At 41.0% G+C, this 26,280-nt stretch overlaps 1 protein-coding gene across 4 annotated transcripts in view; it reads left to right on the top strand.

Moving 5' to 3' along the window:
* Nucleotides 1-26,280, top strand: part of MAPRE2 (microtubule associated protein RP/EB family member 2) — a 162,676-nt gene that overhangs the window by 117,884 nt on the left and 18,512 nt on the right. For all 4 annotated transcript variants that reach the window (XM_049697989.1, XM_004273685.3, XM_004273684.4 and 1 more), the window contains 2 exons: nt 5,474-5,619; nt 8,479-8,692. In XM_049697989.1, the coding sequence (XP_049553946.1) occupies nt 5,474-5,619; nt 8,479-8,692 (360 nt within the window). The remainder of the gene's footprint in view (nt 1-5,473; nt 5,620-8,478; nt 8,693-26,280) is intronic.

Here is a 26,280-nt window from a genome sequence, read left to right as displayed (position 1 = left end):
TTTATTGATTTGAGTCCTCTCCCTCTTTTTCTTGATGTGTCTGGCTAAAGGTTTATCAATTTTGTTTATCTTCTCAAAGAACCAGCTGTTAGTTTTATTGATCTTTGCTATTGTTTTCTGTTTCTATTTCATTTATTTCTGCTCTGATCTTTATGATTCTTTCCTTCTACTAACTTTGGGTTTTGTTTGTTCTTCTTTCTCTAGTTCCTTTAGGTGTAAGGTTAGATTGTTTATTTGAGATTTTCCTTCTTTCTTGAGGTAGGATTGTATTGCTATAAACTTCCCTCTTAGAACTGCTTTTGCTGCATCCCATAGGTTTTGGGTCATCGTGTTTTCATTGTCATTTGTCTCTAGGTATTTTTATATTTCCTCTTTGATTTCTTTAGTGATCTCTTGGTTATTTAGTAACGTATTGTTTAGCCTCCATGTGTTTGTGTTTTTTATGTTATTTTTCCCTGTAATTGATTTCTAACCTCATAGCGCTGTGGTCAGAAAAGATACTTGATATGATTTCAGTTTTCTTCAGTTTACTGAGGCTTGATTTGTGACCCAAGATGTGTGTACGTTCTCCTAGAGAATGTTACATGTGCACTTGAGAAGAAAGTGTAATCTGCTGTTTTTGGATGGAATGTCCTATAAATATCAGTTAAATCTATCTGGTCCATTGTGTCATTTAAAGCTTGTGTTTCCTTATTAATTTTCTGTCTGAATTATCTGTTTGTTGGTGTAAGTGAGGTGTTAAAGTCCCCCACTATTATTGTGTTACTGTCGATTTCCTCTTTTATAGCTGTTAGCAGTTGCCTTATGTATTGAGGTCTCCTATGTTGGGTGCATATATATTTATAATTGTTTTATCCTCTTCTTGAATTGATCCTTTGATCATTAGTAGTGTCCTTCCTTGTCTCTTGTAACATTCTTTATTTTAAAGTCTATTTTATCTGATATGAGTATTGCTACTCCAGCTTTCTTTTCATTTCTATTTGCATGGAATATCTTTTCCATCCCCTCACTTTCAGTCTGTATTTGTCCCTAGGTCCGAAGTGGGTGTATTATAGACAGCATATATATGGGTTTTGTTTTTGTATCCATTCAGTGAGCCTGTGTCTTTTGGTTGGAGCATTTAATTCATTCACATTTAAGGTAATTATCGATATGTATATTCCTGCTACCATTTTCTTAAATGTTTTGGGTTAGTTTTTGTAGGTCCTTTTCTTCTCTTGTGTTTCCCACTTAGAGAAGTTCCTTTAGCATTTGTTGTAGAGCTGGTTTGGTGATGCTGAATTCTCTTAGCTTTTGCTTGTCTGTAAAGCTTTTGATTTCTCTGTTGAACCTGAATGAGATCCTTGCTGGGTAGAGTAATCTTGGTTGTAGGTTCTTCCCTTTCATCACTTTAAATATATCATGCCACTCCCTTCTGGCTTGCAGAATTTCTGCTGAGAAATCAGCTGTTAACGTTATGGGAGTTCCCTTATATGTTATTTGTTGTTTTTCCCTTGTTGCTTTTTTTTTTTTTTTTTTTTTTTATTTATTTATTTTTGGCTGTGTTGGGTTTCGTTTCTGTGTGAGGGCTTTCTCCAGTTGCGGAGAGCGGGGGCCATTCTTCATCGCCATGCGCAGGCCTCTTACTGTCGTGGCCTCTCTTGTTGCAGACCACAGGCTCCAGACGCACAGGCTCAGTAGTTGTGGCTCACGGGCCTAGTTGCTCCGCGGCATGTGGGATCTTCCCAGACCAGGTCTCGAACCCGTGTCCCCTGCATTAGCAGGCGGATTCTCAACCACTGCGCCACCAGGGAAGCCCTCCCTTGTTGCTTTTAATAATTTTTCTTTGTCTTTAATTTTTGTCAATTTGATTACTATGTGTCTCATTGTATTTCTCCTTGGCTTTATCCTGCCTGGGACTCTGCACTTCCTGGACTTGGGTGGCTATTTCCTTTCCCATGTTAGTGATGTTTTCAACTATCATCTCTTCATATATTTTCTCTGGTCCTTTCTCTCTCTCTTCTCCTTCTGGGACCCCTACAATGTGAATGTTGGTGCATTTAATATTGTCCCAGAGGTCTCTTAGGCTGTCTTCATTTCTTTTCATTATTTTTCCTTTTTCTGTTCTGCGGCAGTGTATTCCACCATTCTGTCTTCCAGGACACTTATCCATTCTTCTGCCTCAGTTATTCTGCTATTGATTCCTTCTAGTGTATCTTTCATTTCAGTTATTGTATTGTTCATCTCTCTTTGTTTGTTCTTTAATTCTTCTAGGTCTTTGTTAAACCTTTCTTTCATTTTCTCCATCTTTGCCTCCATTCTTTTCCCTAGGTCCTGGATCATCTTTACTATCATTATTCTGAACTATTTTTCTGGAAGGTTGTTTATCTCCACTTCATTTAATTGTTTTTCTGGGGGTTTATCTTGTTCCTTCATCTGGTACGTAGCCCTCTGTCTTTTCATTTTGTCTGTCTTTCTGTCAATGTGGTTTTCTTTCCACAGCCTGCTGGATTGTAGTTCTTCTTGCTTCTGCTGTCTGCCCTCTGGTGGATGAGGCTATCTCAATAAATGACTAAATTTTTAAGATCTAGTTTCTTCATGCCATGAATGAAGATCTAGTTTCTTCATGCCATTATAATTCAAAATTATAATGGAAAGAACGAATGCATGACAGAATTTAAGAAAATTTTGAGAAAAAGGAGAGGAGAAATTATTCTACAGATAGTAATACATATTATATATGTATTTAAATAATGAAGACTGTGAAACTATCATGGGGACAGGACCTGCCCCCCCCCAAAAAAAAAACCTTGAAGAGACTTTAAATGCATGTATTTGGAAAGTCAGAGAAAGAGTAAAATTTGTGATTCCTCAGTGGGAAAAGTATAGATTATCTATGAAATTATGGTGTTCAACGCCTAGCTAACTTTATCAGTCAGCAATTGTGGTTGAAAATAGCAGAAAATAATTCTGGCAAGTTTAAGCAGAGACAGATCTACAGAAATCACATTGGGCAGCTCTCACAGTCAGTGGGGAACCAAGTTCAGAAGGTGACAGCATCCAAAAGATGTGAAGAAACTAGGAATAGATCCTCCCTTGAGCCACTGGACTAGGATGGTTAGGATGCTGCTGTGCTCCTGAAGCATCTGCTAGATCCCACCGCTGCCACCATGACCAAATTCTAATGATCCCTGCATGTTTCACTCACTCCCTTAAGACTCTGAGACCCGGGCAAGAGCATCCAAAGGCAGAGCCTAGGTCACAGGTCTGCATCTTACCCTGGGTGTTGGGAAAGGGATATCTGCCCACTTTCGGTACTGTGGTGAGAGGCAGGGCCCTGGTGCATCAAGTTAGATAGGAAGGTGTCCAAATGCTGGGGAGCCAAAAATTTCCACTAACATTTGGAATAACTAAAATTAGAGCCGTCCTTTATATCATAGGCCAAAATAAATTCCACGTCTATTCAGAATGTAAATGTGAAACTTGAGACCATAAAAGTACTTAAGGAAAATACACATGAATATTTATGTAATCTTGGCTTGGGAAAGTTGCTAAGCATGATATAAAAATCAGAAGGCCATTAAAAATGTCAGTAGCGAATACTTAATGATCCAGAAAGGGAACCATGGTCTGTTAAATTTTTTAAAAAATAGAATGTTATATGCCAGAATATTAACAGTGGTTTTCTCTGGATGATGAGACCAGAGATGATTTTTCATTTCTTCCTTCACGCTCTGTATTCAAGTTTGGTGGGGTTTTTTTTGTTTGTTTCAAAAGCTGTTATTGCTTTTTCAATTTGGAAGGTTTGCTTGCTGGATTTGTACGAACACATAGATACCGGTGTCTCCATAAGTAAATTTTATGCTAACCACTACAAAAGTGAAAATAACTCTTTAAAGAGCAGGTAATGAGACACTTGTGTGTAGACACCCCCATCTGTATAAAAATCATGTTGAATGGCTTTTGGTATTGGCTCCATCTGGTGGCGCTTCAAAAGGAGGACCTGAATAATTGGATGATGGCTGTAAGAATGCCCCCCAAGATTATGATGCTTCTCTCACCTCCTCCAGTGTTTTTTGTTTTGGTTTGTTTTATTTTGTCTTGTTTTTAAGAGAACCCATCTGCTTGACTACAAAAGTACCAGTTTGTACTTAGGGTATTGGCATCTAAAGGAAAGCATCACAGATATAAGGATTCTGGAGGTAATGTTTATCGTGGCCTCTATTTCATCACTTTATACTCTTGCCTACAAATAATGAGTTGCCCCACCATTTCCTGTTGTAGCAGCCTTTAGATTCTTAATATCTGGTTCCCTCTTTCCTGGGATTCCTATCTCAGTAAAGGATGCTCAACATCTATTTGACACAAGAGACCAAGTGGGCTCTTCCTGTGTAAAGGTGAGTCGCCCAAACAGAATGAAAGGCTCCCCACAGAAACCTTGATACCAAAGGATGGAGGAGAACCCTTTATGTTCAGAAAGGCATATCGTTGACACGTTACAGAAACAGACCAAGAGATCTGGAGAAGCAAAGAAAGAAAGAACACAGAAATGGCCATTTGTTCCATTCTCACCACTCAATCGCTTTTCCTACTTGTAAAAGAAAAATAATCATTCTGGCTTGGAATTTCTAAATGCCTTTAGCCTTTGTGAGTCGATATGTATGATCTTCCTGGGATTTTCTAGTTGATATTGTTATGATCTAAGAGTTCTGCATAAAATTTATATATATATATATATATATATATATGAAAGACTTACTAATATCCTTTTTTCTATGACTGTTTCCTCAGGGAACTCATTGAACATGTCTGTTATTTTTATTTCTCAGTCATAACTAGCATGACTCTGAACTTCTGTAAGTTTCAGAGTCTCCATGTCTCCATCCTTCACGTTAATATAGGAACCTCATTGCTCCGGACTGAAATTAAGTTGGTATACAACTGTTTTTGGTATTAGTTGGCTTAGTTAAACGGTTTCACCTCAGTCATTTTGCAGGCTGGACATAAAACAGCTCGGGCGGCATATGCATATTTTTTTGAGCTCCATATTTCATGTAGTTTGCTCATGTTGAAATTTTCTGCTATTTTTCTCTTATGTATTTTAATGATTTGGAGCCAGTAGCAGCTAGATGGAAGGAAAAATATGTTCCTTTTTTTTCTGATAGAAGCTAAGAAGAGTTGTTCATACACTGATTTCCTTTGTGTTGAAGAATGAAGTTCTGTTCACTGTTTGTGGAATCTGGTGATGCTCTGGTGAACAGCGTCGGTACCACAGTGGTTAGGGATGGGGAAGTGGCAGGAGCTGCATCAAGGCATGTCCCTGCCCACCAGCACCCTCCCCTGGTGGATGAGGAGATGTGGGTGCAATGAGGAGAGGAGCACACACGGCAGGAGGGCTGAGGGCTCTGGGCTCCCAGCTCCCTCCTGCCCAACAACCCTCAGTCGCACGTGGTACAGTCAGACTCACACTGGTCCTTTTCTTGTCTCTTTCCAGGAGCAGCCTACTGCCAGTTCATGGACATGCTCTTCCCTGGCTGCATTAGTTTGAAGAAAGTAAAATTTCAAGCGAAGTTGGAACATGAGTACATTCACAATTTTAAGCTTCTGCAAGCATCGTTTAAGCGAATGAATGTTGATAAGGTAGGAGACACACTTGTACCTCCATAAAATGCATTGTCTTTGCTTAAAATGGTTTTTATGCAGAGATGCAAACATCCAAAAATGTGTCAATGGGATATATCTTGACATCACTATAGTAGGTTGGGTCCTGTACTGGGCATAAAGCACCAACCCTCACTTCCCATATTTGCATGAGGTTTTTATTTGAGGAGATTTCTAAACTTGTAGCCATTAGACTAAAAACGCTAACAGAAATTATGAATGCTGAAATGTTGTTATTCTGTATTAGCATTGCAGATGAGAAATTTTTATGTTTGCCAGATGCCACTGTGGTTCTTTGAGTGTTTTGTTTCTTTAAAGAAATAGCATAGTACGGTAGAAATGGCACGGGTTTGAATCCCAGCACCATGACTTGAGCAAGTTATTTAAATTATTTGAGTCTGAGTTTACCCATCTGTAAAATGGGACTAAAACCCCCTTCCCTGTGGTTATGAAATTAAAGCGAGGACTGCATGTTAAAGTGTCCAGTATATACACTCAGATTCTCACTCAATGTCCATAAAATATTCTTTCACCCACTTTGAACTTCATCATTTTATTCTAGAGTGATACAAATGAAGTTAGACTAGAGTCCTTTTTCCCCCATAGAGGACTATTGCTGAAGCCCCTTCAGGCTCTGCATGTTTCCTGCTATTCAAGTACATATTACGTTCATAGTCTTTATTTAGGATATAGCTCTTGGAGTGAATAGTTTGGAAAGAAATGAATTTTGAATAAGGGAAAGAGAAAAAACAGGAGGGGAGAAATAGAAAGTTTTCTTTTCATAGATAGTAGCAATAAATAGGCTATGGAAATAAAAATTTAAATTTGGGGGCTTCCCTGGTGGCGCAGTGGTTGAGAGTCTGCCTGCTGATGCAAGGGTTCGTGCCCCGGTCCGAGAAGATCCCACATGCCGTGGAACAGCTGGGCCCGTGAGCCATGGCCACTGAGCCTGCGCGTCCAGAGCCTGTGCTCCGCAACGGGAGAGGCCACAGCAGTGAGAGGCCCGCGTACCGCAAAAAAAAAAAAAAAAAAAAATTTAAATTTTGGGTTATAAGAGATAGAGGTTAAAAAGGAAAGAAAAGTTTGCTGAACTGTATATATTTTTTAATTTATGCAATTAATATCTTCCTAAATCAAAGCATTCTTATCAAAATATTAAGAAAATTTTGGCTTCTCATTGTCTCACAATTTTTATTGCAAAACATATATCCTCTTTAACATTTTAATTTTTTGACTCCTTTTCAACTTGATATCCTTTGCTGTGGTTAATTTCCAATTAGCTCCTTCTGTATTTATTCGAAACCAGAGTTATATAGATTCTTCTTCCTTATTAGCATCACTTCTCTGTACACTTCTGTATCATTTTTCTGTACATGCTTCTAGATCAAAAAGGAAAGAAACACCCATTCATACATTTATTGACGGAACTTGCTGTGTAACAAAGTTGGGGACTCCATATCTCCGTAGAAGTATACACTCAAGAGAGTGGGTCAGCCATTGTTAAGAAATTTGAAGATAGGGAATTCCCTGGCAGACCAGTGGTTAGGACTCCCAGCTTTCACTGCCGAGGGCACAGGTTCAATCCTATGTTAGGGAACTAGGATCCTGCAAGCCACGGTGTGGCCCAAAAAAAGAAAAAAAGAAATTTGAAGATAAAATTCTTGTACTGGAGGAACACTGACCTTTATGACCTTTGTTGGCCTCTCTAGCTTAATATGCTATGATTCTACCCAAAGATCCTGGTATAGAGACAGTGATCCCTGTTCATGTTTGTCATAGCTTGCGACAGCACGTGGGAAGCACATGTACAAATATTTCCTCGCCACCTCAGATTTTGAACTTATGACCCTGGAACTTTCATTTTGATAGGAATTGCTAAGTTAAGTCAACAGAAGTTAAGTGCCTGCTTTGAATGGCTAATGCATCATCATCATCTAAAACTGTTTATAAATGTTCACGTTTGGCAGAGAGCAAAATATAGTAGCATGTTAATTAAAGGGCCTTATGCTCCAAGAAGGCACTTTCTAAAACAATCACAATACCAGCATAAACAAAACTTATAAGTCAGAAAACATGAAAATACTTATATTTGTACAATGAAAAGACCTCGAAAGGGAATACTGATTGGCTCTTTAGACTGCCCTTTAAAAACACTTAATTTACACCCAGTCTTGATAAGATAGTTACAAAATACAAAAAGAAACCTGTTTAAGATATGTACCCCCCTGGCACATTAACTGTGCTCCAGTGTAACCCATGAATTACTGAGCCCTGTATTGTGGTTAGTTGTTTTTATTTTATGCTTGTCTCTCTACATTGTAAAGACACTCCATGAAAGCTCATTTTGTTTCATAGGAACCATTAGATTAGTGTGAGTTCTCATTGACTTGAGTCTTATTCATTCGTACTCTCTAATAGCTACAGTCCTTTTAAGAGCTTATTCCAACACAGCTAGACCAAGTGTTACAAAGAAATAAGGAAAACCTTTCAACCTTGAAACAGCACAACATCCCAGACCCATGTTTTGGGGGGGATATGCTTTGGCAATAAACATTCTACGAAGAGGATTCGCCCCTCTTGACAGCTCAGGGTATTCCTTGTTTCGTGTGGTTTGTTCAGATGTATTAAATATTCCAGGAGAACCAACTACGACATTTTAATTTTTCTTTAATATAATGAAAAATTATATGAATTCTGGAGTACCACTGGCTAAGACACTGGGGGAGAGGCCAGCAGACATGAATTGCGGATGTAAGGTTATATTTAGGGAACACTTCAGTTGTATTCAATACAAACAAGGCTGAGGGTCGTGACTCACCAGGTGATTTTATATTGCAGGTAATTCCAGTGGAAAAGCTCGTGAAAGGGCGTTTCCAGGACAACCTGGATTTTATTCAGTGGTTTAAGAAGTTCTATGATGCTAACTACGATGGCAAGGAGTATGACCCTGTAGAAGCACGACAAGGGCAAGATGCAATTCCTCCTCCCGACCCCGGCGAACAGATCTTCAACCTGCCCAAGAAGTCTCACCATGCAAACTCCCCGACAGCAGGTACCGTAACAATGAAATCCTAGAGTCACTTTCACAGGCCCTCCTGCACCGTACTGTGAACCGATTTACACTTTTAAATATAGATCATCATCTATAATCCTTCAGAGGAAATTCATGAAATAGCCATCCTGTCTCCTGTGTGGGCAGTGCCAATTTCTATGTGATGACATTCAGCAAGACCTCACTTAGCCAACTTCATCCCAAAGTGAAGTCACTGAGGATAAATACCTAGAACTTTAAAAAATGTTTTAACTATTTTAGAGAAAAATCTTTCTAAAATACATTACAAACATTCTTGTGTAGAAAACAGACTTTACCAAGCAGAATGTGTTCTTGTCCAATGAGGGTCATTAGTATAAACATCAGCTGTGACACTGCAGAGTTAAACGATGAAATCCTCAGAAACCATGTGTTTCCATCCTGAACACCAGTGTTCACACTTGTTAAGTCAACAGCCTTAATTCTGTAAGAATGCAAATTCCTTATTTATGCCCAACTTCCAATGAGAACTATTAGAAATGATTATAACAAGACTAATACTAAACTGTGTGGACATGTGTCTGGAACTCAAGGAAGTGTCGGCTAGAGGTAAACATTGGTGAGTCTTCCATATCCAGGTAATTGAAGCTGGAAGTGAGTCCCCAGTGAGAAGGGTAGAGTCCCTGAGGAACTCGAACATTTAATGTTTTGGTAGAAAAGGAAGGGCTTACATAGGACCAGGGAAGACACCAGAAAGATTGAAAGAAATGAAGGAATGACGTGTCAGGGAAATAGAAGGAAGGGAGCAGAACGGTCACCAGTGTCTAAATCTGCTGAGGAGTCAAGTACAACGAGGACTGGAAGGGTCCTTTGGGGTCACTCAGTGGGATGATGGGTCCAGGAGGGGGCTGAGGAATTGGAGAAAGGAAACTGAGACAGCATAAAAATCCAACTTCAAAGCCATAGAATAAATACGCTTAAACAAAATAAACGAAGCACAGATCTTTGGGAATACATACATTTAAGAGGCAAGAGGAAAAAGAGGAAGCTGAGAAAAGGAGGAACATCAGGGGAAAAACCAGCTCAACATCAGAGAACAAACAGTAGGACAGTTTTAGAAAGAGGGATCACCAACAGCGCTGAGTATTAATTGTTGGAGAGATCAGATAGGATGAAGCCTGAAAATAGGCCAAAGAAAGAAATCTGGCTCCTGGGAGGTGATTAAGAGTTCTTTAGAGAATTGGTCTGTAGAAATGCTGAATCCATACACCTAGATGGCAGCGGCTTATGAACAAGGGCATGACACACAAACGTGAAAGTGATGCGAGAGGAGATTCCACCTTCACCAAATCAGGAGAATAAGTGGAGGAAATAAAAACATTTTGTTGGTGTCGGGGAAGAAGCTGACAGTTGCTTTAGGAAGTAAGATTGGGGAGAGAACGGTATTGTCCTCGATTTGATTTTGTTTGCTTTTAGGACACGGCACAAGGAGCAGGTTTGTAAGATGGGAGAAAGGTCTGTGAGAAGGAATAATAGGAAAAAGGAGGGGAAACTGGTGGAACAATGACCCTGAGGCTGGAGGGAAAAAATGGGGTCAAGGGCATCGAAAGAGGTTTGGCGAGGAAAGGGAATGTTTATCTTTTTTCAGAACAGAAGTGCTGGGAAGAGTTTGGGTAAAAAATGAAGCCACAGGGAGTTTGGGGAACAAAAGTTTATTGCAGTTCAAACAGGCCTTCAGCTTTTGTCAGAAAGTGTCATTATTCTAGGACCAGGATAGAGAAGGGGAGTGGTGTGTCTCCTTCAGAGCTGGGGAGACACAGGCAGATGGAGTTGGGGGACAGGAAGGTACGAAAACCAAGAGCAGCTGGTAGCTCTCACCGCAAGCTCTTTTTCTGCAGCTGCTAATGATGTACAGATTCATCTTGAAACTCAGCTGCTACTTTTTCAAGTTTTCAGCAGTGGAACCGGACAGGCCTCAGAACATTTTTCTTCTGCAGTCATAACGTGTCCTTAAATTGGCACCAACCATTCTAACCCCACCCCGCCCCCAAACAGAACTGTCATTATGCTGCCTTGGCGTCATTTTCAAGGAATTCCCTCATCTGTCTTTCACAAAAGCCACAGAGAAACTTGTGCCATTTTGATAGAAAGAATGTCCATGAACCTGGAAAAGAAATACGTTGTTTCCAGAGCTTAACTTCTCTGGTGACAAAGCTCAGGAAACACATTAAAGTCAGCAGATCATAAATCTGGTTTTTAATGTTCTGGAAGACAGTATTGCCAAGGCTTGTGTTCCTGATACCTCGACCATGTTTACCTCATTGGTCTTAATCAAGGAGGAAGGATATTTCCAGAAGTCAAACCAGTCATACGGTTTTTTATGAGACATGTTCTGACTCTTGGACATGGTGGGGTAGTAAAACTATACTGAAAAAATTCTAGCAAGGTATACATCACATGTAGAACATTGTTTTAAAAGCTATAATAGGAGAAAGGCTCCTATAAATACAATGAGACCTCATTTTTTTCTGGAGGTCATGTATCCAACTCTTGGGAAAACAGCCAAGAAAGTGTGAGCCAGAACGTCTTCTAAAAGTCAGAATAGGTGTTGTAAAATCTGTGCTATAAAATTCATACGCTCTACTCTTTCCACAAGGGAGAGTTCCTAGAATACTTACCCAGAGTCTATTTGCTCTTTCTTTTATATATATTTATTTTTAAAATTGACATCTAATTGACACACCACATTGTATTAGTTTCAGGTGTACAACATAGTGATTTGGCATTTGTACACATTGCAAAATGATCACCACAATGATTCCAGTTACCATCTGTACCATACAAAGTTGATACGATATTATTGACTATATTCCCCATGCTGTACTTTACACCCGCATGACCTATTTAGTTTATAACTGGAAACTTGTACTTCTCGACCCCCCTTTATTTGCTCTTTCTTGACTTGGATATAATTATAACAAACATGGGGATATGGTTTCTCAGCGTGTATCTTATTAGGGCAAGGAGTATACTGATAGCACTACAAAATGTGAACATCAGTCAAAGAAGAGCCAAAAAATCTTAATGAAACCTTATAAATAGTCCAGCAGCCTGAGATCTCTATTGCTGAATGAAAGAGCTTCGTGTCTCTCAGTAGCCCTCAAGATCTGTATGACACCAGCATGTACTAATCGATACACTCAGAGTTCCCTTCTAATTCTTAAGATTTTAATTTTCTATTTATAATCATCTCTCCCATGAATTATTTTACAGTCTCTAAACTAGCCTGTCTGCCTCTGGTCTGAAACCATTCGAGACCATCCTCGTCGTACATGAGTCTGATTGTGTCCATCCAAAATTTAAGACAAATTAAAGTGCTTGATGAGGTGAGGGTCAGCTGTCCAGGAAATTCACATATCTATGCCAGTCATCTCCCAGTGATGCCAGGTCAGCAGCATTCAGCAGTAATTTCTGTGCCCATCTCTAGGCCTTGGCCGTTAATCATCTGTATTAGTGGAAACAAGCAACGTCTGGTGTAATCGAAAACAGGAGATGGTCTTTAATTATTTTTTCCTTTTGGCTTTGGGATATTTGGTTCATTTTGCAGTGGCTTTATGTCTCTCCAAATATATCCTTAAACTAGTATTAAAAGTCATTTGCATGTCCTGACTATAAAACGTGCTAGATTTTTCTGCCATTTCAGTATAGACACCAGTGTTCCGTGGATTCAGAGAAGCCGTAGAACCCGTGTCTGTGTGTAAGTCTGGGTGACTTACCTGGGCCGTAACAAGCTTCAGCATGAGCAGAGGCTGTCGCTAAGGGTGGATGGCTGCCCGGCAAGTCTTATTCTATCTACATCCTGAGGAATTGCATCTTGAATTGCTTTTGATCTCCCAACAAGGAGCATATGTTAAAATACACATTCTTATAATGACAGATATCTATTAAGTGCATATGTCATCGTGAGTCATGATGTTTATAAATTTATTGCTATGAGCCATATCTGCAACTCGAGATAGCTGTCAGCGGGATCAGTTTTTATGTGTGAGCACTTAACTAAACTTAAAACGAAATTTGAGGTTGCGGTTCCTATAGCAACCACAGCTTAGACATGTTGCAAATCCACATATATTAATGCATTGAAATCAAACTCCCATATACAAATATAGTGTGATGGATTTAGAGTTGCTATGGAAATTGATTCTGAGCTTTCTCTTTTCCTTAGGGACTTTCCTTTAGGCATTGTAGCCTCAAAATAAGATTAGTAGAAATACTAGAAGAATGATTTCAAAAAGGAAGCAACCTAAGAATTAGAATTGAATAGAATAAAGCATTTGAATGATCATAATTAAATTCCTACATGGAGATTTAAATAAATCCTAACAGCGACTTTCAAAAACTGTATTGAGTATATGAATACTCTCACTCTTAATTATCTTTAATTTTGGGTTCTCTAAGGCTGTTCGTACAACCTTAACAAAGTGATTATGTTTATTGATTTTATTTGTTTACCAGTGTTTGCATATTCTTTGAGTACCTGAAACTTAAGTAAACATCGCCTATCACCTTTGCGGAAAGAAGAGTTGCTTTTACTTTCCCCAAAAGTTTGGGGGTTTTGGGGGGTTTTTTTTAGGAGAAGCAATGCAATGTAGCAGTTTACAGTGGGTTTTTTTATCCTTGTTCTGATCTTGATTTGCTGGCCCAGAATGTGGTCTCCCTTGGTCAGTGTCACTTGAAAAGAATATGCATTCTGCAGTTGTTGGTCGTATGGTGTTTTAGAAATATCAGTATCAAGGTAGTGGATGGTGTTATTCAGATCATCTCTGTTTTTACTGATTTGTTGTTGTTGTCTCATTCTAACAATTGCTGCAAAGAGAATGTTAACATTTATTGTGGAATTACCGGTTTGTCCCTTTAATTCTCTCAATTTTTGTTTCCTGTATTTAGGGCTCTGTTGTTAGATGCATAGATATTTCTGATTGTTGAGTCATGCTGATGAATTGACCTTTGTATTTTATAAGGCTTCCCTCTTTATCTTTGGTAATACTCTTTGTCTTGAAGTCTATTTTATCTAATTATTAATATGGCCACTCCAGCTTTCTTATGCTTACTGTTTGCGTGGTGTATCTTTCTCCATAATAGGTAAATTTCCACCTATCTTTGTCTTTATATTTAAAGTGTGTCTCTTATAAACAGCATGTAATTGGGTCTTGCATTTTTTATTCATTCTGATAATCTCTGGACATTGGAGCGTACAGTCCATTGTTAATATAATTATTGATTTGGTTGGATTTAGATCTATCATTTGTTTTCTGCTTGTCCCCTTTGTTTTTTGTTTCTCCGTTTCTTTTTTCTTGTTGTCTTCTGAATTTTAAAAATATTTTTTAGCATTCCATCTTAATTTATCCATTGCCTTTTTAACGGTACCGCTTTGCCTTGATTTTCTTTTCCAGTGGCTGTTCTAACGATTACCGTATATATTCTTACCTTTTCACAGTGTACTTAATATTTCATGTAAAATGTGGAACCCTGGCAACCCTTCCCTCCACTGTCGTTTGTTTTGGCTGTCATATGTATTACATTATAAACCCCACAAGACAGTGTTATAACTTTTGTTTTAAATCAACCCTGTCTGATATCGTGGCTTGTGAGCACTTGAAATGTGCTTATTCTGCCTTGAAATGTGCTGCAGGTATACAATGCGTGCTGAATTTAGAAGACTTGGTATGGGAAAAAATATAAAACTAGTTAATAATTTTTATATTGATTACACATAGAAATTATAATTTGCATATATTGTGTACATTTTGCATATATATTAAAATTCATCTCAAGATTTTTTTTAATGTGGCTACTAGAAAATGTTTACTTACATGGTTCCCATTATATTTCTATTAGGCAATGCTGCTTTAAATAGTCATATGAATTTTAAAGCTATTAAGAGAAAAAACTTATTTATTTTTCATATTTTTACCATTTCCAGTGTTCTTCATTCATTCCTGAACATCTGAGTTCCCTACTAATTTAATTTCTCTTGAGACTGAATAACTTTCTTCAGCATTTCTTGTAGAGCAGGTGCAATGGCAACAAATTCTTTTAGTTTTCCTTTTTCTATGAATGTCTTTATTTCACCTTCATTCTTTTGTTTTTTAAACTTCTGTGCATCAAAGTACACTTTTTTTTTTAATTTAATTATTTATTTATTTATTTATGGCTGCGTTGGGTCTTCATTGCTGTGTGCGGGCTTTCTCTAGTTGCGGTGAGCGGGGGCTACTCTTCGTTGCAATGCACGGGCCTCTCATTGCGATGGCTTCTCTTGTTGTAGAGCGCGGGCTTCAGTAGTTGTGGCTCGCAGGCTCTAAAGCGTAGGCTCAGCAGTTGTGAGGCACAGGCTTAGTTGCTCCGCGGCATGTGGGATCTTCCTGGACCAGGGCTTGAACCTGTGTCACCTGCATTGGCAGATGGATTCTTAACCACTGTGCCACCAGGGAAGACCTCACCTTCAATTTTTTTTTTTTTTTTTTTTGTGGTACGCGGGCCGCTCACTGTTGTGGCCTCTCCTGTTGCGGAGCACAGGCTCCGTATGCGCAGACTCAGTGGCCATGGCTCACGGGCGCAGCCGCTCCGCGGCATGTGGGATCTTCCCGGACCGGGGCACGAACCCGTGTCCCCTGCATCGGCAGGCGGACTCTCAACCACTGCACCACCAGGGAAGCCCCTCACCTTCATTCTTAAAGAAAATTTTCCTAGGTAAAGAATTCAGACTGATCTTTTATTCCTCCCTCCCTCCTGTTAAAGATATCTTTCCACTATCTGTGACCTCTAGAGATAAGAAATGCATACTCATTCTAATCACCTTCCCCTATAATGATAAGTTGTTTTTCTCTGGATGCAGTCAAGACTCTTTATCTGTGGGTTTCAGTAGTGTGGCTATGATGTTCTCTTTGAACTTATCTTGTTTTGCAGTTCATTAGACTTCTTAAATCTATAAGTTTATGTCTTTTACCACATTTGGGAGATTTTCAGCCATTATTTTGTCAAATTTCTTTCAGCTCCATTCTCTCTATCCTATTTTTCTGGGACTTCATTTTTCCATATGTTAGAGCTTTTGAAATTATCCCTCAGGTCCCTGAGGCTCATTTTTTTCCAGTATTCTCTCTATTGTTTAGATGGTTTCTATTAATGTATCTTCAAGTTAGCCCTCTTCTTCCTCTGTCATCTACATTCTACTACTGAGCATTTTTTAAATTTCAACTTTTTTTTTTCAGTTTTAATTTTTTTTCTTTCTCTCTTGAGATTGCCTATCTTTCATTTATTATGAGCATACTTTACCTGACTGGGAATGGTTATGATAGCTGCTTTAAAGTTCTTGTCTGCTAATTCCACCATTTCCTGACTCTTCATATGTTGAGTAATTTTGGATTGTGTCCTAGACATTGTGATGTTATATTATGGAGACTCTGGATTTTGTTATATTGCTCTGCAGAGTGTTGATGTTTCTGATGTAACAGGTATTAACTCAGAGTCCAAGTAAAAAGTACTCAAAAAGTTATATTTCACTCAAGGGTTCTAACCTTGGCCTCAAGCCTGTACCATTATACAAGACCTTTTTCCTTATTATTGCCAGGATGCAAATCTTCATTTATCTTTTGAGAAACTCCACCCTTTAAACATAAATGTTAGTCTCACCCCAAAGCTATCATTTACTCTAAGAAATGAATATTTCCCATGTCTTCTCTTTAGACTTAAGCAGTCCATAATGGCATTTACTTTCCAGAACCCTGTTAGGATAGGCACAGGCAGTGCCACCTTTCTGGTCCCTTCATGATCTCTCCATCAAAGAGAAGTCAGGGCTATTTATTCTTACAACTTCCCAGTGTATATCTGCCTGGTACTGCTGTCTCACAGTCCCCAGTCACCTAACCACATACTGTACTATCCCTATACCTACTTACTTCAAGGATCCAATGTTAATTTTAAAAGATCATGCAATATCAACTCATAACAAGGAAGAAATGCATTTTTCTTACCAGTCCCGTAATTAACAAGACTTCTTTTCAAATAGGTGTTAGCACGTCTCCTTATTATCTGAACAATGTATCTTTCACTCAGTCCCTGCCTTATATCAGCATTGCATGCCCTTGGCCTGTTCATGTTGAGAAACCATCCCATTGCTAAGCTGCATACCAGTTAATGGCTACACCCTTAGCTACAAGTAGGCCTGGAGAAAATGGGAAAAAATTATGATGGTCCAATTAATTAAATTCTTAGATGACATTCCCTACTCCCTAGAAGGAGAAGAGGGGTATTGGTGGTTTTGTTCCTCCAGTTACACATCTATCGTATGTGAAATATATAAGATAGGCGTTGGGATACTTTTCTCCTCGAAGAATAATTAAAACGGCATTTCCGTATCTATAACACTGATAAAACCACAGCATCACATATGAGCAGTGCTCTGCCTTGCCAGGAGACTGAGTATCTATGAGTTTGGAATATTGGGCACAGAGAGGAGCAAAGAGTCATGAAGAATTCAGGAGCTTCAGATAGGAATCTTCTGGCAGTGCCTGTGTAAGAGGCCAAGGGCTTCTTCCAAGGAAGAGCCCTGCATTTTTCATTTCCATCACAATGAGTTTGCTTAAGGAAACAGCACCTTTGACAGACAATTTACTAATTCAGTTTATAATTTTTAATTGTTTTGGCTTTGGGGGATCAAAATATGTCAGAGTTTCGTTTTTTTTAAAACCGGAATTTTTTCAAGCTTGGAGATCAAAACCTACAAAATGTTGTGGTGTTATTGTTGTGTAACTCTCAAAATCTAAATCTAATATGAATAGAATTTTTAATGGAAGTTAGGGAAAAGGAAAACATTTAAAATGTAGAGGGAGTCATCAAATATAGAGGGAGTAAGTATTGAATACATACTAAATGCCAGCTATTGTTCTAAACACTTAGCCTGTGTTAGCTCAGTTTAGCTTCACAACAATCCTAAATGGTAGAGAGTTCCCATTACACCCCTATTTTAAAGTTGAGGAAACTGAGGCACAGAGAGGTTCAGCAACTTGTCAGGGTCACACACTGGAAATAGGGAACCCTGTGATTCCAGAGCCCGATGCTCTCTAACCATTATATTATTATATTGCCCCTCTCAAATATCATGGATATGGTCTTATGTTATGTTCTTATCTGCTCCCCACACTATACTGAACCGCGTAAATTTTCACAAACGAAATTCAAATTGCATACTGAATGGAGGAAATAAAAGGCCCTCCAGTGTTATAAAGCAGGGGTCCCCAACCCCCGGGCCACAGACTGGTAGCAGTCAGTGGCCTGTTAGGAACCGGGCCGCACAGCAGGAGGTGAGCGGCAGGCGAGCGGCAGGCAGGCGAGCGGCAGGCAGGCGAAGCTTCATCTGTATTTACAGCCGCTCCCCATCGCTCCCCAGTGTCACATTACTGCTAAACCATCCCCCCCTCCCCCAGTCCGTGGAAAAATTGTCTTCCACGGAACCGGTCCCTGGTGCCAAAAAAGTTGGCGACCACTGTTGTAAAGGTTTGAAACAGCACATGCTGTTCTATTCAAATGGCATTTATTTTTTTAAAGAGCAATAATTTTTATTTATTTTTTATTTTTTTAAGGGTTTTTTAAAAATAAATTTATTTATTTATTTTTGGCTGCGTTGGGTCTTTGTTGCTGCACATGGGCTTTCTCTAGTTGCCGTGAGCGGGGACTACTCTTCGTTGTGGTGCATGGGCTTCTCATTGCGGTGGCTTCTCTTGTTGCGGAGCATGGGCTGTAGGCACGCCGGCTTCAGTAGTTGTAGCTCGCAGGCTCTAGAGCGCAGGCTCAGTAGTTGTGGCGCACGGGCTTACTTGCTCCGCGGCATGTGGGATCTTCTCGGACCAGGGATCAAACCTGTGTCCCCTGCATTGACAGGCAGATTCTTAACCACTGCACCACCAGGGAAGTCCCAAGAGCAATAATTTTTAAATGTTCAAAAACATTCCCGTCATCCTTGCAATAGGCTCTTGGGTGAGAGTCACTATATTTGATATATGTTTGTAAATGCAGGAAACGTTAAGCCACTTGTTCCAGGCCTCTTATCAGCCCCGAAGTAGAAATGTGTATAAGGCCCAGAAAACTGAGCCCTAGGTTAGTGGGATTACTTATCTCTGATTTCTTAATCCTTCAATTCAGATAATTCTCTGAGTTAATGGTCTGGGTGATTACAAAGTGAAGAGTAAGTGCTTCAGACAAAACTGGCCCGAATTTCAGCATGTCATACTCTGTGCCCTCACAGCGGACTTTGCAGAAGAGGGTAAGGGCCTCCATTGTTGCCCCAGCTGCACCTGGGAAGCAAGCCATCCTAGCCCTTTGTTAAACAATGCTGGTCCTTTCATAACCAGCACTGGGCCATTCTTATATAGCTGCTCCCTCTACATGCTGAACTATTAATCAGTTCTGCAGCTCAACCGCACGTGTTCCTGTGACGGATCGTTCCTTTTCTCTCCATAGATATAACAACTTGGCATTTAGCTTCTCAGCCTCACCATAAAACTTGTCAAACCTCAAATAGGCCATAGCTTACTATTTATTTCAGTGTCCATGAGCAGAACATCACAGATCACCAGTGAGCCTACTTTTCTTTATCATTGGTGCCTTTTTTTGTCCCTTGGTATGTTGGGCAGGAATAGAAAAGAGTTTTGACCTGAAGAGTTTTCTATACTCCCTTTGAATTGGGTTCCGTATGAGGGGAGTCACATCCCATCCCCTTTCCCATATTCTGTTGGTTAGAAGCAAGCCCCAGGTCCCACCCACATTCCAGGGGAGAGGACTGCACAAAGGTGGGAATAGCAGGAAGTGAAGAAGTCGCAGTCACCTTAAGTTCTGTAGTCACAGACGTTTACAGTTTACCATGGGGACTCTGGGGAGTCACTGAAAGGTTTTTTGTTTTTGTTTTTGTTTTTTGCGGTACGCGGGCCTCTCACTGCTGTGGCCTCTCCCGTTGCAGAGCACAGGCTGCGGACACACAGGCTCAGCAGCCATGGCTCATGGGCCCAGCCGCTCCGCGGCATGTGGGATCTTCCCGGACTGGGGCACAAACCCGTATCCCCTGCATCGGCAGGCGGACTCTCAACCACTGCGCCACCAGGGAAGCCCACTGAAAGGTTTTAAGTACAACAGCTAAGAAGCTGTTGCAGCCAAACATGTAGGAGTGGAGGTTGGCCTGAATAAAGGTCATGGCCATGTGGGTTCTAGAGACTTTTAAGCAGGTTTAGTCAACAAAACTTGATGGTGATGGGATATGAGAGGTGAAGGACAGGGGAAGCCAAGGATAAATAATGCACAGTTTCTGGCTTGGTCAATGGTTGGGGGAAGCAGAAAACCTGGAGCGGGAGCCAGCTGGAGTAGAGTAGAGTGGATGATTCCAGTGGGGCGCAGCTCTGATTCTCACCTCCCCGAGCTCCAGCGGCTCTGTGGCCTCAGACTGTCTCTCTTTGCAAGGGAGTCCCGGTAAGGTAGTGTTAGTGGAGCACAGCAGACTTCCCACCATCAGCAAAACAACCTGAAACACTTGGTCTTGCCAATGGAATCAGCAGGACTCTGAACATCGTAAAGGAACTAAATAGTTGTGTTCCCCTGAAATGGCCGTCTTTGTTCCTAAGCTTTTTGCTTAAATGACTGATGTATGCCAGGAATGCATGACACAGTGATGTTGTTGTCATGGTGATGCCTGTGTGTCTTTATTCTCAGCAGGCTGTCTCAGTTTGTTGGACTCTTTCAATCACCAGCTTTCCTTACTGCTGCAGCAAACAGGCAAGGGAGTGTTCCCCTCAATTATTGTTGGGATTCTGGTGCATCTTGTTTTCACGGGGGTGAGGGAGCCTCACCGTTTCTAGAGAAAAATTGCTCTGAGAACAATTTAAAAACAGGAATTTGAACTAAGATAGTAATTGTTTGGCACCTAATGCGTTTCAAAGCACACTTAATTCTCTACCAGGGTGTGAGAGGTGTGAAAAGTCAGCTTATCGAAAGAAATATATACCATGTTCGTGTAACTTCTTACACATCAGAATTTTTAATATTTGAGCTAATTTTAAGATGAGGAGTTCTTTCCTGCATTTTTTTTTTCCCTCTGAAAAATTCTCCAAAACCAGAGTGACTCAAGCAGAGCCTGGAAAATATTGGAGAATCACATGATGGCTAAAAATAAGCACATCATCTCCAGCAGGGACAGTAACCAGGGCAGAAGTAGCTCAGTTCTTGAATGCTCACACTGGCTGGACATGCTCGGCTGAGTCAGGCCCACTCGCCCATCTCAGTGGCCACCGGTCAGGGAAGCCTCCGGCACTGGGGCTCTGGGCCCTGGCTGTCGGTGTTGCTCCCTGGCATATTTTTGCAGGGCAGAGCCGGTCAGCACACTGTGTGATGACCCCGAGCTGGGAGTAGGCTGGGAGGGACACCGGCTGACTCACAGCTCTTGTCACCGCCTCGTCCTCCTTCAGCCGTCCCCTTGGAACCAAGAGCAGATGCTGTTGATCCCAGAATGTCTCTTAGTTGCTGTTGATGTTGCACAACTTAAGTTGTGATAAATGCCTGGATATTTGGTGCCTGTTCTATAGGGTATATCGTAGGGTTTTATAAACTGTAGCATTGTAAACGCTTTCCCAAAACCGGAACTCATCTTGAGCACTCACTGCTCGTCCCCAGGGGTATGACTGCAGTAGCCTCCCAGCTGGCAGAGGGGGCCTCCTAAAACCCAAGTCAGATCATGTCACTCTGCTCAGGACCCTGCCATGGCTGCCCTTTTCCATCATAATGAAAGCCAGCCTCCAGCAGTAGCCCGTGAGGCCCTTGGTGACCTGCACCCTCCTCCCGCGGCGCCCGTGCTCCCCCTGCTCCCGAGCAGGCGAGGCCACGCCTTGGCACTGGCGCTGGGCCTTTCCTCTGCCTGGAATATTCTGCTCCTGGCCGTCCGGAAGGCCAGCTGCACCTCTCTCAGGTCTTCGCTCAGATCTCACTTTCCCAACGAGGCCTTGAAGAAGTCAAGGTGACTCCTGTAAATGGCATGTCCCCTGCAGGGATCCTGGAAGTTGCAACTATGGAGCTGTTACAACACACGTCGTCTTCTGTGAGAAGGGAGGCTGTGAGCTGGGGTGAGCCCCACGCACACCCGGTGTGGATCTCGCCTCCTTGCATCCCTGCTGGGCTGCTGCACGACTGTCACCAAGGGGACTTGGGCATTTTGACCCCTGTCCTTCTGGGTGGACTCAGGGTCTGGGTGGACCCTTCTGAGTGAGGGGTTGAGACTGGAGGGGCTCATGATGGGTGCTCAGGCCTTCCCTGAAGTTCCTGTTTAAAACCGCCACTCACCCAGCCCTACCCAGCACTCCTTACCCCTGCCCTGCTCTGCCTCTCTCCATGGCATTTACTTTCTAGTTTATTATGTCACTTATTAATTTATTATTGTTATCATTTATTATCTAATTTCCCTGTTAGAATGTAAATTCCACAAGGCCCAGCGTCTTTTGTGTTTCATTCAGTGTTCTATCCCAAGTGCCTGTAGCTTGCCAGGTACACAGTAGGCGTGCAGTAAATACTTGCGGCAGGAATGAGTGAATTGGGGAAATTTCAGAAGGCGCACAGAGACTTGGGTGACAGTCCACCAGTTCTCAAGACAGAGAGTGCGGAATGGGGGAACCGAAGCCTGGGAGCCCACTGGTGGGTTATGAGTTAACCAGTTTTTATAAAGATTTTCTTTATAAAGATTTTCTTTATAAAGATTTTCTTTAAATAAAATGAGTCTCATTTCCTTATTATTTCAGCAGTTTAGTTTTTATTTTGCTAGTGTCTAGAAATGGGAAACCCGTGTGCTTTCTCGTCATTAGTTGAATCAGGCCTCGTTTGCTGAGTAGTAATGATCGGGTACACTTACTGTGTGCCAGGCTCTTGTGTAGGAACTTCCCATGTATTAACTCAGGTACTCTTCCCAGCTCTGGGAAGGAGGCACTGCTACTGACTCTGTAGAACATAAAGAAATCCGGGTGGCAGCAAAAGTCACGCCACCAAGCAAGCAGCAGAGCCAGGATTCCTACGAAGGCTGCAGGCTGCAGGGCGCCCCCGCTCTTAACCACTGCCTCCCTCGGGGAAGACGAAGGACACCCAGTTCATACCAGGTCTTCATTCCCACAGGATTGATGTGGTTCAGTCTCGGCTGTGTGGAGCCCCTCCCCAAGCTGCTCAGAAGTGGAGCTGCCCACTTTTATAAGCTGACACCAAAGTGGCAAAAAGGAAGAGCCCAGTTTTGCCAGTGGCTGCTCTGGTGGGACAGAAGCCATAAGGGCTCTGAACTACTAATTTGAGAGTAAAAGAGCCACCCTCTTAAAGACCTCATGAATCAGGGCATCCCAGAACCCCTGTTAAAGTTCCATTTGGACACAACACTGGCCTCTGAGGTGGGTTTTGTTTTTTTTGGGTTTTTTTGCGGTACGCGGGCCTCTCACTGTTGTGGCCTCTCCCGTTGCGGAGCACAGGCTCCGGACGCGCAGGCTCAGCGGCCATGGCTCACAGGCCCAGCCGCTCTGCGGCATGTGGGATCTTCCCGGGCCGGGGCACGAACCCGCATCCCCTGCATCAGCAGGCGGACTCTCAACTGCGCCACCAGGGAAGCCCTGAGGTGGGGTTTTTCTTGTTGTTTTTTTTTTTTTTTTTTTTTTTTGCTCTCAGGGCAGAGCAGACTACAGAACCTACAAAGTGAAGGTATGGAGGCATTTTCGAAGGAAAGTGTGAGATCTTGAATTTGTGATGGTCAGGGTTGTGTGGGAGCTGTTAGTCATTCCGCCGTGTGACAGCTCTGGTGTCAGTTTAGTCACTTAGGAAACCCTCTTCCTGTGGGAATTCTCTCTTTTCATCAGTCCAACCCCATACCCTCTCCCCCAGCAGTGGCCTTATTTACTTATTTATTTTAACCTGGTTCATATCTCAGTTAAACAATAAAACCTGTTTGCCAAGGTAAAGGGGATAAGGAAATGATGTCTGGTCCATCCACAAATGATTAATCAGTGTAGGTACGAGGTATCTTCTGTCATGTTTCAGTTCTGTGGGGTTTAGGTTTGTTTTTATTGATATATAATTGACATATAACCTTATATTAGTTTCACAGTTTGCAAGGCAGAAATAGAGACACAGATGTAGAGAACAAACGTATGGACACCAAGGGGGGAACAAACGTATGGACACCAAGGGTAGGGGGTGGTGGTGGGATGAATTGGGAGATTGGGATTGACATATATACACTAATATGTATAAAGTAGATAACTAATAAGAACCTGCTGTATAAAAAATAAATTTAAAAAAACAAAAAAATTATTAGTTTCAGGTGTACAATGATTCAATGTTTATATATATTACAAAATGATCATCACAACAAATCTAGTTAACAACCATCACTACACAGAGTTACAAGTTATTTTCCTCTTGTGATGAGAACTTTTAAGCTCTATTCTCTTAGCAACTTTCAAATATGCAATACAGTATTACTAACTATATTATTACTGTAACTGTGTAATGCCATGCTGTACATTACATCCCAGGACTTATTTATTTTATAACTGGAAGCTTTACCTTTTGATCCCCTTCACCCATTTCATCCCTCCCACTCCCCGCCATGGGCTTTTTAATTCCGTGGCGGGGGGCTGGGGGGATGCTCTCAAAGTAGGGAAGAAGCTGGGGACGACCAGAAGCGTGGTTGCTTCTTGAGTGTGTGTGTGTTCTTAATGTCTCTGTGGTTCTTGTCAACAGTATTAATGTCATATTTTTAGCTCCTCTGTTTATGATTTTGGCAGAAAGAATACGGCAGATTATGTGAGAAGAATTTCTAAATTCCATCAGAGCCCTGGCTGCGAAGGATAAAGCCAAGTATAAAAAAGGATAAAGTGCTTTTATTTGCTTCATCATTATGAACTCATTGGGCCTCATAGGCCCAAAATGTTGGCACATTTTCCATAAACATTAAGCAAGCTACTAATTATTGACATTAGACACAGCAGTGCTCTGGCTTCACTAAGGCAGTGAATCAGGCCACTCTTTGTATTTTACAACTATGGTTTAAAATGTTTTAGCATCATATTTATACCCCGACTCCTGAAGGCATTAATTAAGACAACTGCTCAAAGACTAGCATTGTAAATCATGTCCATATCCAATGGGTAAAGTCAGAGAATTATAGGGACTTGCAAGGAATTTATGTCTACTTTCCGCTGCTTCTGAAACTCCTTTTTTATTTTGAAAGGGGAAATTAGTGGAGAGAGAGAAAAGCTTGAGGAAAAATGATTCTTGTAAAACAGGACTACCACTAATTATATTTTCAGGACATCATTAAATGCAGCTCGACAAAAAAATTGAAACGTTTGATAGCTGCAGGGGAAAAAAATCTATTATCTGTATTATTATTATTATTGCCAAAGTAGCTGTACTCCCTTTAAAAGCTATTATGTAAAATGTTTTTCGTGTAAGCATCGTTGAGCAGAGAGGCATGGGAAGGCCCAGTAGTGAAATCACCAGTGGACTTGGAGGCATTTAGGGAAGCATGAAGGCAGCTTTTGAGATCCTCAGTGTCTAAAGCCAAGATTAGACACTATAGAGGACATTATTGGGTCACTTCACAAAAATGGAATATGAATGTTAATTTACATAAAAGTATTATATCAGTGTTAAATTTACTGACATTGTACAGTTTTCTGATAACATCCTTATTATAGCAGCCGGGGTAAGTGAAAAAAGAATATCTGTCACCCCAGAAGCTGGGTACTCCTTAGGGTATGGTGTTTTGAAAGAAGGTAGCAAGGCTTGTAAAACAAATAAACAAAAACCTAGTTTTTAACTGACTAATGAGCATGATATAATATAGGATATTGTCTATCATTATTTATTCTAATAAGTTAAACCATGAAATCATTCAACACAATGGACAAAAGGTTGCATTTTCATCTTTATACATTTTAGTATTTTAGCCTTAATCACGTGATAGCCGTGAGTGGTCAATTCCATTCATATCAAATTGCAGCCTGTGAGGATTTAAAGAGCTCAGTTTACATTCTTTTGAAAATGAGCTTTGTGTGGTTTTTAAAAACTTTTAACCTCTGAAGATACTAAGATCTCCCTCTGTCTTTCCTGGTCTTTCATTTCTTTGCGTTTATTCGTTAGAAGGTAGAAATGTACAGTTAACTTGGTGCTGACCTCTTGTATTCTCATTCATCAGACATGCATTTCCCTCGATTATCAGTTTCTTTCCAAACAACTTAATCAGAATTTCAAAACCCCTCTCATTTTAAATTTCAAATTCTAATTACTTAATTGAGCTATTAAATTTTTCAAATTTGTTTTCTCTTCTTTGTCCATATTCTGGGGGCAGAAGCTTTTCTTCTGTCCCCCGTGTAGGGAGCATAGGGGGTAGAACGTGGACCAGACCCCCTCTTCTGCACTGTCCCCTCCCTGCCCTGCAGCAGGGGGATGCCAGGTCTGACTCTCACTGCTTTCATCTTTCTCGTCTCAGAGACCCACAGCCTGCATGCATGTGTGCCAGTTTGAAGGACCTGGGGCTCTGCACC

The sequence above is a fragment of the Orcinus orca genome, chromosome 15 (genome assembly GCF_937001465.1).
Source record: "Orcinus orca chromosome 15, mOrcOrc1.1, whole genome shotgun sequence".
Taxonomy (NCBI): Eukaryota; Metazoa; Chordata; class Mammalia; order Artiodactyla; family Delphinidae; genus Orcinus; species Orcinus orca.
The sequence above is the reverse complement of the archived record's forward strand: the minus strand, read 5'-3'. Positions and strand labels throughout refer to the sequence as shown.